The sequence below is a fragment of the Coptis chinensis genome, chromosome 8 (genome assembly GCF_015680905.1).
Source record: "Coptis chinensis isolate HL-2020 chromosome 8, ASM1568090v1, whole genome shotgun sequence".
Taxonomy (NCBI): domain Eukaryota; kingdom Viridiplantae; phylum Streptophyta; class Magnoliopsida; order Ranunculales; family Ranunculaceae; genus Coptis; species Coptis chinensis.
In genome coordinates this window covers 57,739,615-57,752,145 of record NC_141463.1, presented here as the reverse complement: position 1 = coordinate 57,752,145, position 12,531 = coordinate 57,739,615, and the positions used below count along the sequence as shown (strand labels likewise).

The window sequence follows — 12,531 nt, the reverse complement described above, 5'->3', positions numbered from 1 at the left end:
TTCTGGTACAAAAAATAAACAAACAAATTAATGAATTAAATAGAGAAATATAGACGAGTACAACATGGAAAAAATTACATACAATCAGTTCTTCAAAGACAAGATTTCTTTAATCAGTCTGAAAAAGCATGCATGTCATATTTCATTTAATCAATACCCAAGTCGATATTTTCATCATGATATTTTTTGTAATGAGACGTGACCTGATACAATCCACAAACACTCTGGCGTTACATGGTTAGTCTGTTACATCATTTAATTAGGCATTGGGCGGCTAGTTGGACTTTGTTGGGTAACTACTCAACCAAGGATCGAGCAATGAACAGAGCAAGTATTGAAATGAGCAATGGACACAACAAATGTATATATACTTCCACTGACCATAATAAATATATAAATATACTATTCAAAAGTGCCCTCATATAAATATATTTCCACGTAACATAATGTGCGTATACTACAAATGACGTTACACATAGGATTAAACTTTGATTATAAGTGTTTATAATCATTGAAAATTGATGCCAAAAGTCCAAAAAATAAAAATAAAAATAAAAATAAACTGGACCTTAAATATTGTTCTTTCGCACACCAATTCAAGCGAGAGAGCTAGCTTCAAGTGAGAGAGAACTAATGCGATCTCAATCCAACAAAAAAATGATAGAGATCGAGAGAAGTGGAGTTAGCGAGAACAACCATGAAAAAGTTTAAGATAGCAACGAGAGAGATGGCGACTCATTCTTCTCTTTGGTGTTTTGTTTTCGGTGGAGAAAAGAAATACGTGAGTAAAGTAGAAGAAGAATGAGTTTTTTTTTTGTGTAAAACTTAAAAACTCCAAAGAACAAAAAAGGTTTTCCATTTGTGAAACAAAATGTCATTTTTGCCCTTATTTTTTTAAATTATTTGTTTGGTTTTTTAGAAGTAGATCTGGACATTAGATTTTGTTTGATCTGAGGGTTGGCTGGGTATGTCAAGATAGTATGTTAGAATAGCATGTCAAGGTAGCCGGCCCGCATATATATACAGTCCGGCTCCTAAAAGGACCTTAAATAAGGACAAAATCTAAAATAACCACAATTTCACCTACAAAATTATTTAAAACCTAATCTTTTGTGCATATGATCTACTAACCATAAAGAACATCTCTACAAAAATCCAACTCGTTTGACAATTTTTAACATTGGCAAAAGATGATTGCAAAAACTAAACATTTATTGACCGTTAGATATTTTTTCACAAGTGGACAACAATTTTTATCTAAGTTAGAGGATATCAAACGAGTTGATTTTTTTTAGAGATGTTCTTTATGGTTAGTAGATCATATGCACAAAAGATTAGGTTTTAAATTATTTTGTAGGTGAAGTTGTTGGTTGTTTTAGATTTAGTCCTTATTTAAGGTCCTTTTAGGAGCCGGGCTGTATTTATATACTAGTCATGACCCATGCCTACGGCACTCTACTTTTACAAAAGTGCATACAACATTTTTGCACTATATAATATCACGCTAAACAACTAAGCATCTCAAAAAAAAAAAATCATCGGGATCTCCTTATGTAATTAATACTTTCATGGTTTTACCAAATAAAGTTCTTTAAGGTGAGTTGAAATACAGTGCAAGAGAATTCGTCGCCCGTTCCAATAATACCGGATAATATTGCACCTAGGGCGACTCCGTATCAAAGCAATTATATTGGAAATGGCTCATTCTAAAGCCTTCACCTGTAGTAAAAATAGTTCAAGAAGAATTACTAAATTTCCTTGGATAGAATGGTCGGGGGAGTTTCAAACCAAGACATTGTTTTAGATATTATTAGATTGTTATTGTATGGAACTCAAAATTAAACATGCATCAATATGGGATTGGATACCATAGTTATATAAAGTTATATACACAAACTCCCAATTGACCATTGCTCATTTAAATATCAATACTATGGTAGTGGATGAACTACAACTATAAGATTGTGTAAAAACACTACTACAGAAAAGCCTTTAGCCACTGTTTTCAAACCGTGGTAACAACCATCGTGACAAATACTTCTAACATAACCGTGGTAAAAAGTACCTATTATATACCACGGTTTTAGCTAAAACAGTGGTATTAGGATTTCCGAACCATGGTTAATAGTCTTTACAGTTTTCTCTATCCGAGGTGAACCGTGGGAAATAGTGATGTTATATACGACGGTTGGATAAAACCGTGGTTTATAGACATTTTTAAAAATAAAAAATAAAAGCCCCTAATTATTCGATTTTCATCATATTCAACCCTAGAACCTGCAACCTGTTCATTTTCACCATATCCACATTGGATTTAAAAACACATTGCTCAAATAAACAATTCATACTGTAACAAACAAAAGAAATAAATTTGGACATTGAATTGCTAAAAGAAGTTTGAACTTGTTCCATCCGGCCAAAACACCAAAATAATAATGACTAACTTGTTCCATCTAAAACATCAAAATAATGGTGAGATCGACCAAGTACCAAATCTTAACTAGAAAGGGTCAAAACCTAGCTAAGACACAATGCTTGGCTCGAATGCTCCATTATGACCTGCATTTGCAACAAGATCTTCAGAGTTTCATGAACTAACGACGGATGCATGTACTTGAGCGTTACGCCAAGTGCCTGCGCACAGGTTTCCCGAACCGGGGCAACAACCTGGTCATAAACATAGTCTCCAAAACTACACAAACACTGAGTATATAAACAAGTTTTAAGCATAAGATACAACACTAGACACAAAATCATTATAGAACTAACACCATGTGAAAGTTAAAGGGACTGCCAGAAGAGTAATAATATTTTTGGGTGGCCTTTTATGGAAATTAAAATGATCAATGACCAAAAACTAATGTAAATAGTAATGCAAATGTTGGGTTATCCAAGCGCTCCACACGTGTTTCTTAAGAAATACCAAGGTTTGCTTCAACCTTTTATTTTGCCATATGAAACAAACCTTCATATTTCGAAGCAAACCTTGGTAATCCTTAAGAAACACATGTGGAGCCACCCTTGGATTACCCAAAATTTGAATTATTATTATTTCTTTTTCCTTACGAATTAAAACTTTCAGTAGCATGTCTTGCAAGTTATACTTCTAAATGAAAATGCACTGGAGTATTTCAGCAGTACCAGATGGGTCCCAAGTCATTAATTAACCAAAAACTAGTCAACATTCTGGTGGGAAAACCTTCAATCTGAGGCTTCATGGGCTTAACACTTTAAATTATGAAGCTATTTTCAACTCTAAACTTTTATAACTATCAAAGAGATGCAACTTTAGATAAGGGACAAATCATAACAAAGCAATAAAGAAAGAAGAAGATAAGCTCATACCGGTCCAAAGACAGAACACAAAGGAAACGTATGGCACAATCCTGAAGAAACTCCCAATTTTTCATCCATGAATGCCTTGTTAGAGTTGACAGATATATATTTTGATGTTTCCAAGTCTGGGATGGGCCCTGTATTTTCAGAGAAACTCTTCTGCTCTACCATGTCACCCCCTTCCTCATAATGAGATCCAACATCATACACGTAAGCCTCCGCTTCAACCTTGGCAGATTCGACCTTAAGCACATCACTAACCTGCTCAGGGATCAAGTCACATCCTCCATCTTCCATCTTAATGCATGTACCAGGATTTGCTCCCTCGTCCACAGAGGTCATTGTATATATAGTCAAATATATACCATCTTCCGACTTCAGTGTTTTCCAGTTTGGCTTTATCTCCTCCCCTGGAACCTGAACATTCAGCTCAAGTTCCATCTTTATTTTCAATGTGGTCAATTCCTATTTTATTACTTCAGTCTTGTCTAAATGTGCACTTTCGGAGCTCAAATCAGGCGTAAACACTCCAAAAGAACTGCCATCATACTACCATGGCGAACCTCCCAATCTGGAATAAAAGCATAAAAAATAAGTATCTCCACAAAGTACCATACTACTTAGCAAAGCATTTCAACGGTAAAAGTAGTATTCAAGAACATACAAACATAATTAATAGAAAACTTTTTTATTCGTTATAATTAATGGCTATAGAAAACCTACATGCAAAGATATATTTAAATACAGATTAACAAAAAGGACAGATAGGATACATACTGAGATCAAAACATATCGAGTATACATGCAAAGATATATTTAAATACAGATTAACAAAAAGGACGGATAGGATACATACTGGGATCAAACATATCGAGTATGAGTTGCTCTATGAAATTTTGAAAGGGACACTGTCCTTCTCCATCATAATCAAATGCATCATCATCTATAACAACATCCATAAAGATCTGTGAACAGAGTGTAATAAGAACCTGGTGACCTAAATCCCAAACAATTATACTTTGGTAGTGGTGATACTTTTCAATCTATTAGATCTATAAAGAAGCATGGTCTACAATTATAACATCAGGGAGACTGGTTTCGCAGCAGTCTCCTTTACTGAAAAACTGGAAGATCCTTTTTGATTAGGTAAATAAAGTATCAATCGTACCTTATTGGAGCTTATTGGATCTGTACATGTAACCTTCGGTAAAACCAAACTCTGAGAATGTGGTGCTTCAGACTCTGCAGCATCACACCAGCTTTTTGTCTGGTCTTTTGCATTTATCTTCGCTTTCCGTTTTAACAGATTCAATTCCCTGGCACTTGGTCTTTTTGATAGAAAAGTAGGAACAATATTTGCAACAAGTTGTTGGATTTGGTTCCCATGTTGGAATATATAAGATCTATGACCGACCCCATTTTCATGAGAACTAAATTTGTTTACAAGAAGATCTTCGTCTTTGATCACATCATTGACATCCATAAACTGCTCACATACATGCTTTCATTATTTAAGGTAATCAACATTAGAACAAAACTAGGTGAAAACAATTCATACCCATTAGATGGTTACAATAAAAAAGTATCTAACAAGTATCTAACAGTAGCTAAAACTAATGCGTAATGAAGAAAAAAAACATTCAAGTATTCAACCTATCCTCTTAACAAACAGTATAACATATGATCAACTTGTGGATGATTCGCCAAAATAGTAATTGTTATCCATACCTTAATATCAACTTGTGGATGATTAACCCTTCCTTGCGGCAAAACAAGAAACAATTTTTTTATCAAAATTCTCACCAACGGAAATCACTACAATTCTGGGCATTATTTGAATTGGAGAAGAAAATCAAACTTTTAGAAATCGGGGTGAGAGATAGAGAAAAAAACAAATACCTGATCGATAACCAAAATTGGGGAGAGATGAAACAAAATCACTACTTGAAACCCTAGCTAGTTGAAAAGAGGGTGTCGATAGAAGTTTTAGTGCTAGACAGTTTTTCCCCCTTTTTCTTTTTTCTGGTTTTTTATTTTCTTAGGGAGTGGGGTTTTGCTAGATTGCTTTACCCACGGTAGGTTTATTTTTTGGCAAAACATTAGCCACCTTTTCTGTATAAACGGTGGGGTAAATGAATGTAATAAAATAAATTAGGAATTTTATGTTGTACCGTGGTATATGGCATATTATATGCCACTGTTTTACGAGACCAATGGGATTTGCTTGTACCGAAATTAGAAAAGCCATCTTTATCGTGGGAATTGATTATTAGCCACCGTTATTGGGAAAACAATGGTATATGTCGTTTAACCTACCGTGGCTAATGTGCATTTCTGTAGTAGTGAAAGGAACATATTTACAAAATTGACCGGACCTAGAATAAAAATAAATAATCTCCTGTTCGAATTGGTTGGGGAGAAAATTCAAGGACGTCATGCACTTTGCCAAGACATGCGTAAAACTGATTTTCAGGACAACTAACGCTCACCTTGCAAACTCAATCAGTAGATATGATTTTCATCTTAAAAGAAGCTTACCACTGGAGAAGATGAACCAAAGAATGTAAGAAGCTTTAGCTTTTAATAAGGACTTAAAATAAAGTTATGGAAGAACTATTCTTTGGGTTACTAAATCAATAAAGTTAGCGAAAAAATAAGGACTCTTAAAATAAAGTTATGGAAGAATTGTTTGTTAGAGCCAACTATTGATTTTTGAGTCCAACATCTAAGTAATGGTAATATTTTAGATTCCCAGATAATATTGTATTTAAAAGCCCAAGAGTTTTAAAAAAAGCCCAATTTTTATTTGTTATTGAGCCTCATATTTTATTTCAAAAAAGCCAAATTCAAATCTTGGATTTAAACTGATTCGTTGACACGTATGTGAGATGTTATATTGAGTAAAGTAAATGGTCATCTCTTTCTTCTCACTACTTTGTCAAGAAACCAGTATCCCCAATGTCTTTCCTAGCCTCTACCCTCAGTGTTTGTCGTGGGACTGGCTTCCCAAAAATTGCTCCCTTTTTCTTTAGGATTTGCATCATCAACAGCTCTCCACTCTTGAACCTTCAACATAAAAAGATAATATAATTTATCAAACACTAAATTTCACCAAAACTAATCTAATACTCATAGTTAGATAAGCTAACGAACTCACCTCTCTTTCATCCACCTGTTGTAAGAGAATTTTGGTTTTTGTTCACAGACTCTTCTGCTGGTTTTTTTCACCACACGTTCTAAAATATTGTGAAGAAGATCTAATGTTGTTTTGTTATTCTTATTCTTAACATGACTGCTCAAATGGCTTCAAGTTGAGTTCGGAATTTGTAGTGGTCATATTCGTGACATAAGATGTCATTGGTGGCAAGTGGGCCATATGCGGAATAGGGAAGAGAAGACAGGTTGCAGTGGATCAGAGCCGCGAAAGCCTAACTGCCGAGAACTGCAGTGTATATTGAGGGGCAGGTGGAGAGATCTATAGTGGTCAATGTAGGTGACGTAAAATGTCATTGGTGGCGAGTGGTCGTATGTAGAATAGGGAAGAGAAGACATGTTGCAGCAGATCAAAGTCGCGGAAACCTAACTACCGAGAACTACGGTGTATATTGAGGGACAGGTGGAGAGGTAGGAAACGTAGGATGAGGAGAGATGAACAAATGAAAGGGAGCGGTTAGAAGAGGAGAGAAGATATAAAGAAAAAGAAAGGAAAAAGAAAATGAGGAAAAGAAACAAGAAGGGAGAGAGAGAGAGAGAAGAGAAAGGATAATACTAGTAATCTCATAGGTTGGACTTAGAGAGTATACATTTGGCGCCGTCTGTGGGGAACTGGTTAGAAAATGGCCACTGTAGCAAAAAAAGGAGTAGGAAGACCTAAGAAATGAGCAGTTAGAGAAGCAGTCGAGGAAGCTAAGATCGCTGAGATGGAAGAGGTAGGAGAGGAAGAAATATCAGACTAGGCGGCAGACGCTACCAGATTTCTTTAGGAGGAGATAGTAAGGCTAAGAAATGAGAATGATGAGTTGAGAAAGGAGAGAGAGACTACACGTGGTGAAACGGAGCAAGGGGAGCCTCGAAGCAGTGAAGTGGAGGGGGAGAATGAGGAGTACCCACCTCCAGACGCAGAACAAACGGCTGGGATTACTTTGGAGGTAGTACAGGCTATAATTGAGAAAGATAGAGAAATGAATCGCATGGCAGAAAGAGCGAACCAGAGCGCTGCGCAGAAGGAGGTTGTGAGCCTCAGTAAAAATCTGCTGGCAGATTCAATATGGAATTCTGAAGTACCTAAGAGGTTCTCCCAGCCCAGGTTTGAACGGTATGATAGGAAAGGATACCCAACTAATCATTTGCACCATTTTCGGCAACAGATGCCGTTATGGCATGAGAGTAAGTATGATGGGCTTCGATGCATTATGTTCCCCGCCAGTCTTAAGGGGGGAGCCTCAGATTGGTATTATCGGTTGGCTTCGCGGAGCATCAAAAAGTTCGAAGAGCTGTAGCGCGCATTTGTTGATCACTTCATTCACCAGAAGAGAAGGGTGGTTGATATCGCGGCTCTGTTCAACATCAAACAAAGGTCCGCAGAATCATTAAGGGAGTTTTTGTGCAGATTCAAGGAGGAGACACTGAGAGTGGAAAATATGGATGAACATACAGTAGTCATAGCCTTCCAGCACGGCCTGAGATCGGGAACTAGAGTTCATGAGTCGGTTTCTAAAATTGAAATCACTACTTTGCATGCTATGTACCCAAAGGTAGAAAAATACATACGATATGAAGATATAATGCAGAGGACTGCGAAGGAACAGAAGAAGTCAGGGAAGGTAGTGCAGGAGGTTGACAGAGATGACCGAAAGGGTAAAGGTAGAATAGAGGAAAGAGAGAGAGGATCTTACAGAGGGGAGAACCGAGGTCCAAAGAGGACGGGAGATCGTGGCATAAGGGATGTCCGAGAGAGGAAGCCATACCGCGAAATAGAACAGACTCCTCTTAATAGGCCCTTAGAAGAAATCTTGTCTCTAATTAAGGGGCAACAATATTATGAGGGGCCGCGGAGTACACCAGGGGAAATAGAAGGGAAACCGTTTTGCGAGTATCATCAAATCAGGAATCATGCCACTAATGAATGTTATGCCTTGAAGTGGTTAGTAGAAAGAATGATTGAAAAGGGGATGCCTAGAGAGTTTGTCGCGGAAGTTCGTCAGGCCGAGAGAGTGCCAGCTCCGGCTAGAATTTTAGGTACTATCAATGTCATCTTTAGTGGAGAGGCGCTGGGAAGGAATGCACACCGAGACAAGATAAGGAAGACAGCAAGTTTACATTAAGTGAATGAGGTGGTAAGCATACCGCGGTTAGTTGGTGGAACCGCGATGGGTGATGGAAACATAATGTTCACTCCAAAAGACTTAGAGTTAGTAATTTCACCACATGGGGATGCCTTGGTAATTACAATAGTGATGGGTAATTATCTGGTAAGAATGGTATTGATAAACTACGGTAGTTCAGTGGATTTGCTATTTAAAGGGGCCCTGGAGGAGATAAACATCAACAGAAGCCAGTTAAAAGCTCCTCAAACCAATTTGTATGGGTTCAACAGCAATATAACAGAGCCCATGGGGGAGTTGATGCTACCAGTAACAGCAGGTCTGGCGACTGTATTCACTCGGTTTATGGTGGTGGACACTACTTCCCAATATAATGCAATTTTAGGGAGAAGATGGATCCATGAAATGAAGGCCATTCCATCGACATATTACCAGTTGATCCGTTTCCCCACGAATGGGGTAACATATGAAATAAAGGGGGATCAAGTGGCAGCGCAGAACATCTAGCAGGTGACGATGAAAAGTATGGTCCGAGGAACGAAAGTGGAAGGGTCGTCACATAAACAAGGATCAACATAGCAATTACAGGAGGCGGCAGCAACAAAAGTGTATGAGTCGCCGTTGGGACCGAAAACTTTGGATGAAATTGAGGTAGTGAACCTAGGGGTGGGAGATGAGGAGAAATTTACATCAATTGGATCTGACTTGCCGGAAGAATGGAAAAGTAAGCTAGTGCAGTTTTTGGCAGAGAATACAGATGTATTTGCATGGGTGATTGAGGAAATCATGGGTTTAGACCCAGAGTTTGCATGTCATCACTTGCACATGAATGAAGATGATAAGCCTGTTAGGCAAAAGATGAGAAGCATACAACCCAAGTACACTGAGGGAATTCGCGAAGAGATTATACGACTGAAGGGGGTTGGGATAATCAGGGAGGTAGAATTCACGAAATGGATGTCCAATGTGGTCATGGTTCCAAAAAAGAATGGCAAGGTCAGAATGTGTTTTGACTTTACGGACGTGAACAAGGAGTGTCCGAAAGATTGTTACCTTATGCCGCGGGTAGATGAGTTAGTAGACAAAACTACAGGTTTCAAAGTGTTTTCTTTCATGGACACATCCATAGGGTATAATCAGGTCGCCATGTACGGCCCAGATCGAGAAAAGACCACATTCGTGGTGGAGGGGGGCACCTACTGTTACACCAGGATGCCCTTTGGTTTCAAAAATGCTAGAGCTACCTTTCAGCGGTTAGGAGAAAAAATATTTGAAGGCAAGATTCGGAAGGGCATGGAGATATATATTTATAATATGGTGGAAAAGAGCATGTCAGAAGAAGAACACTTGGAAGGTCTTCAGGAGACTTTTCGCATACTGCGGACACATAAGCTGAAACTCAATCCCGAGAAATGCACCTTCGGGGTAGCTTCTAGAAAGTTCTTGGGTTACATAGTCACACACCGCGGTATAGAGGTGAATCCAGAATAGATCAGATTACTTAATAGGTTTATTTCCAAATCATCGGACAAATGTCGTCCGCTGTATCGGTTGTTGAGGAAAACGCCAGACTTCTAATGGACTGCAGAGTGTGAAGGAGCCTTCCAGGAGTTGAAGAGTTATTTAGGGAAAGCACCTTTACTGTCGCGACCGGAACAAGGGGAGAAACTGTATTTGTATTTTGGCGTCTCGGAGTACGCGGTAAGCTCAATCTTGGTGCGAGTCGTTGAAAAAGTAGAAAAGCCAGTTTACTTTCAGAGTAAAACCATGCTGGACGCGGAGACCCGATACAACAGAATTGAGAAATACGCTTTGGCTTTGGTATTTTCTGCACTAAAGTTAAAGCCTTATTTCAAGGCTCATTCAGTGGTGGTAATAACAAATCTGCCTCTCAAGCAAGTGTTAAAGGCAGAGAAGTCAGGCAGAATGCTAAAATGGGCAGTGATGCTTAGTTGTTATGAAATTCAGTATCAAATCAGAACAGCAGAGAAAGCACAAGCAATGGCGGAGGTTTTGGCAGAGTTCCCAGCTGAGAACCCAATGTGGGGAGAGGAAATGGTCATGGAACAAGAGGGGGAACTTAACCACGATCCTGTATGTACCAGTGTACTCGTACCCCTACGAACGACCATCATTGGGTACTACTATAAGAGCCGCCCACTAATGAGGTGTGCTTGCTTGCCCACTACTGTGGCAGTCCCGCTTGCCTACTAGTGAGGCGTGCTTGCTTGCCCGCTACTGTGGCATCGCTTGCCTACTAGTGAGGTGGGCATGCTTGCCTGCTACTGTGGCAGTCCTGCTTGCCTACTAGTGGGGCATTCAGGCATGCCCCCTATTGGAGCAATGACACTGCCCACTAATATGGCACCAAAATTATATATAGCAAGTCCGGAGATATGTCAAGGGATTTTTTTCCATATGAAGCTTTGGGAAAGATTTTATACAAAGAGGGAAATATCTCATCAAATAAGGAAAGGATATTTTAAGCAATAAGATTCCTATAAATACCCAACAATCATTTCAAACAAAGAACTACGTGCATTTTTTAGACTTGATTCCAGGAACAATTTGGATACGTAGCCCGCCATTGGTGGTACAGTCTCTCTCACTCCATATCAACCTCTCCAACAAGATCATTGGTGTGTTTGCGTGAGTTCTCACCCAAACATAATTGGCGCCGTCTGCGGTTCTTATCAACGAGCCCTCTTCCACATTTTTTCTTCAAGCTCCATTAATGGCGACAGCTACAAGATCTCAAGTAAAAAACCAAGCAAGAACACAACAGTCCAATGGAAACAACTGGGCAAATCTTAAAGATCCAGTCAATCAAGTTCCACCATACCAAAAGGCTTCACCTTTGCAGCTTCAAATACCACAAAAGCCCAGATCTAAACTTCTACGGTCTCACTAGCCAGTATCTTCTCCTCATAATGGCACAATTTCACGAGATGCAGATTTAAAAAATATGGAGACAGATGATAAAAGCCTGACCCTAGAAGTGCTGCATCAAAGGTTCAGAAAAACAAAGAAACTTAACGACAACTTGTAGAAGCAACTAAACAAAAGGAGGCTAGTACAACTATCAACAATGGCAAAAACGCAAGAGAATTTCTACAAGTGCTCCAAGATGTTATCAGATCTCACACCCTTACAAAGAAGAATGCCGAAGTCAACCATGGTGAAAAGCGGAATGAAAAAGTTAAACAAACATTCAAATTTCAACTATCAGCCAAAATAGATCTACTACTTCCAAGTTCCATCAACGGTTGTTACTCGATATCAGACAAGCAGGCAAATAAGAGTTCATCAGTTTAACATAACAACTCGCTGGATCAAGAGACTCTATAAGCCAAAAGGCTCAATATTAATTTGCAGGCTCAATATTAATTTGCATCCTCTATCGCCTTCATCAAAGGCCACCACAATGCAGATCTAGACTTTTACAGTCTAAAGTTTTAATTTTTGCTTTTCATTTTTTCTTCCTTTAAATTTTTGTTACTATTTATTTTTGTCCGTAGGCTTCAGCAATGGAAAACATAGCTGCACACAAGACAATACCATCGTTACAGAGGAGATGCTACAATATTGTCAGCATAAAGCAAAAGGAAACAACTACAAGATAGACAATGACAATAACGCTGCCACTTGTACAACACAATCAAATTTAATGTAAACTATAACATATGGACTGAATACAAGACAACAAATAACAAGAACGGAGGAAGACGACACCATTTCGTAGGCACTAAAAGTGGGCAGCACCAACGAGCAACATTTCTGGTTCAAACTAAAAGTGGGAAGCAATAGTGAGCAACACTTCTGGGAAGCACTAGTGAGCAATACTTTTGGGCATCACTAATGAGCAACAGTT

General features: G+C 38.6%; 1 protein-coding gene and 1 long non-coding RNA gene across 2 annotated transcripts; one reads left to right on the top strand and one right to left on the bottom strand.

Moving 5' to 3' along the window:
• Positions 1 to 4,520: 4,520 nt before the first annotated feature.
• On the bottom strand, positions 4,521 to 5,537 carry LOC147482111 (uncharacterized). The gene is made up of 3 exons (XR_015205946.1): positions 5,236 to 5,537; positions 5,065 to 5,096; positions 4,521 to 4,822 (listed from the first exon to the last, which is right to left on the bottom strand). It is a non-coding gene; the product is annotated as an uncharacterized LOC147482111 (long non-coding RNA).
• A 3,276-nt stretch (positions 5,538 to 8,813) lies between these two features.
• Positions 8,814 to 12,283, top strand: LOC147482110 (uncharacterized). The gene is made up of 4 exons (XM_086579198.1): positions 8,814 to 9,119; positions 9,249 to 9,656; positions 10,629 to 10,754; positions 12,179 to 12,283. The coding sequence occupies exons 1-4, from the start codon at positions 8,814 to 8,816 to the stop codon at positions 12,281 to 12,283; spliced, it is 945 nt and encodes a 314-aa protein (XP_086435324.1).
• Positions 12,284 to 12,531: the final 248 nt, after the last annotated feature.

What these genes read in the sequence shown, in the direction of transcription:
- LOC147482110 (XM_086579198.1), top strand. Translation starts at nt 8,814, where the DNA reads ATGGTATTGATAAACTACGGTAGTTCAGTGGATTTGCTATTTAAAGGG. An exon ending in TCCGTTTCCCCACGAATGGG is followed by an intron (nt 9,120 to 9,248) that starts GTAACATATGAA and finishes TAGCAATTACAG; the next exon opens with GAGGCGGCAGCAACAAAAGT. An exon ending in GGGAACTTAACCACGATCCT is followed by an intron (nt 10,755 to 12,178) that starts GTATGTACCAGT and finishes TTTTGTCCGTAG; the next exon opens with GCTTCAGCAATGGAAAACAT.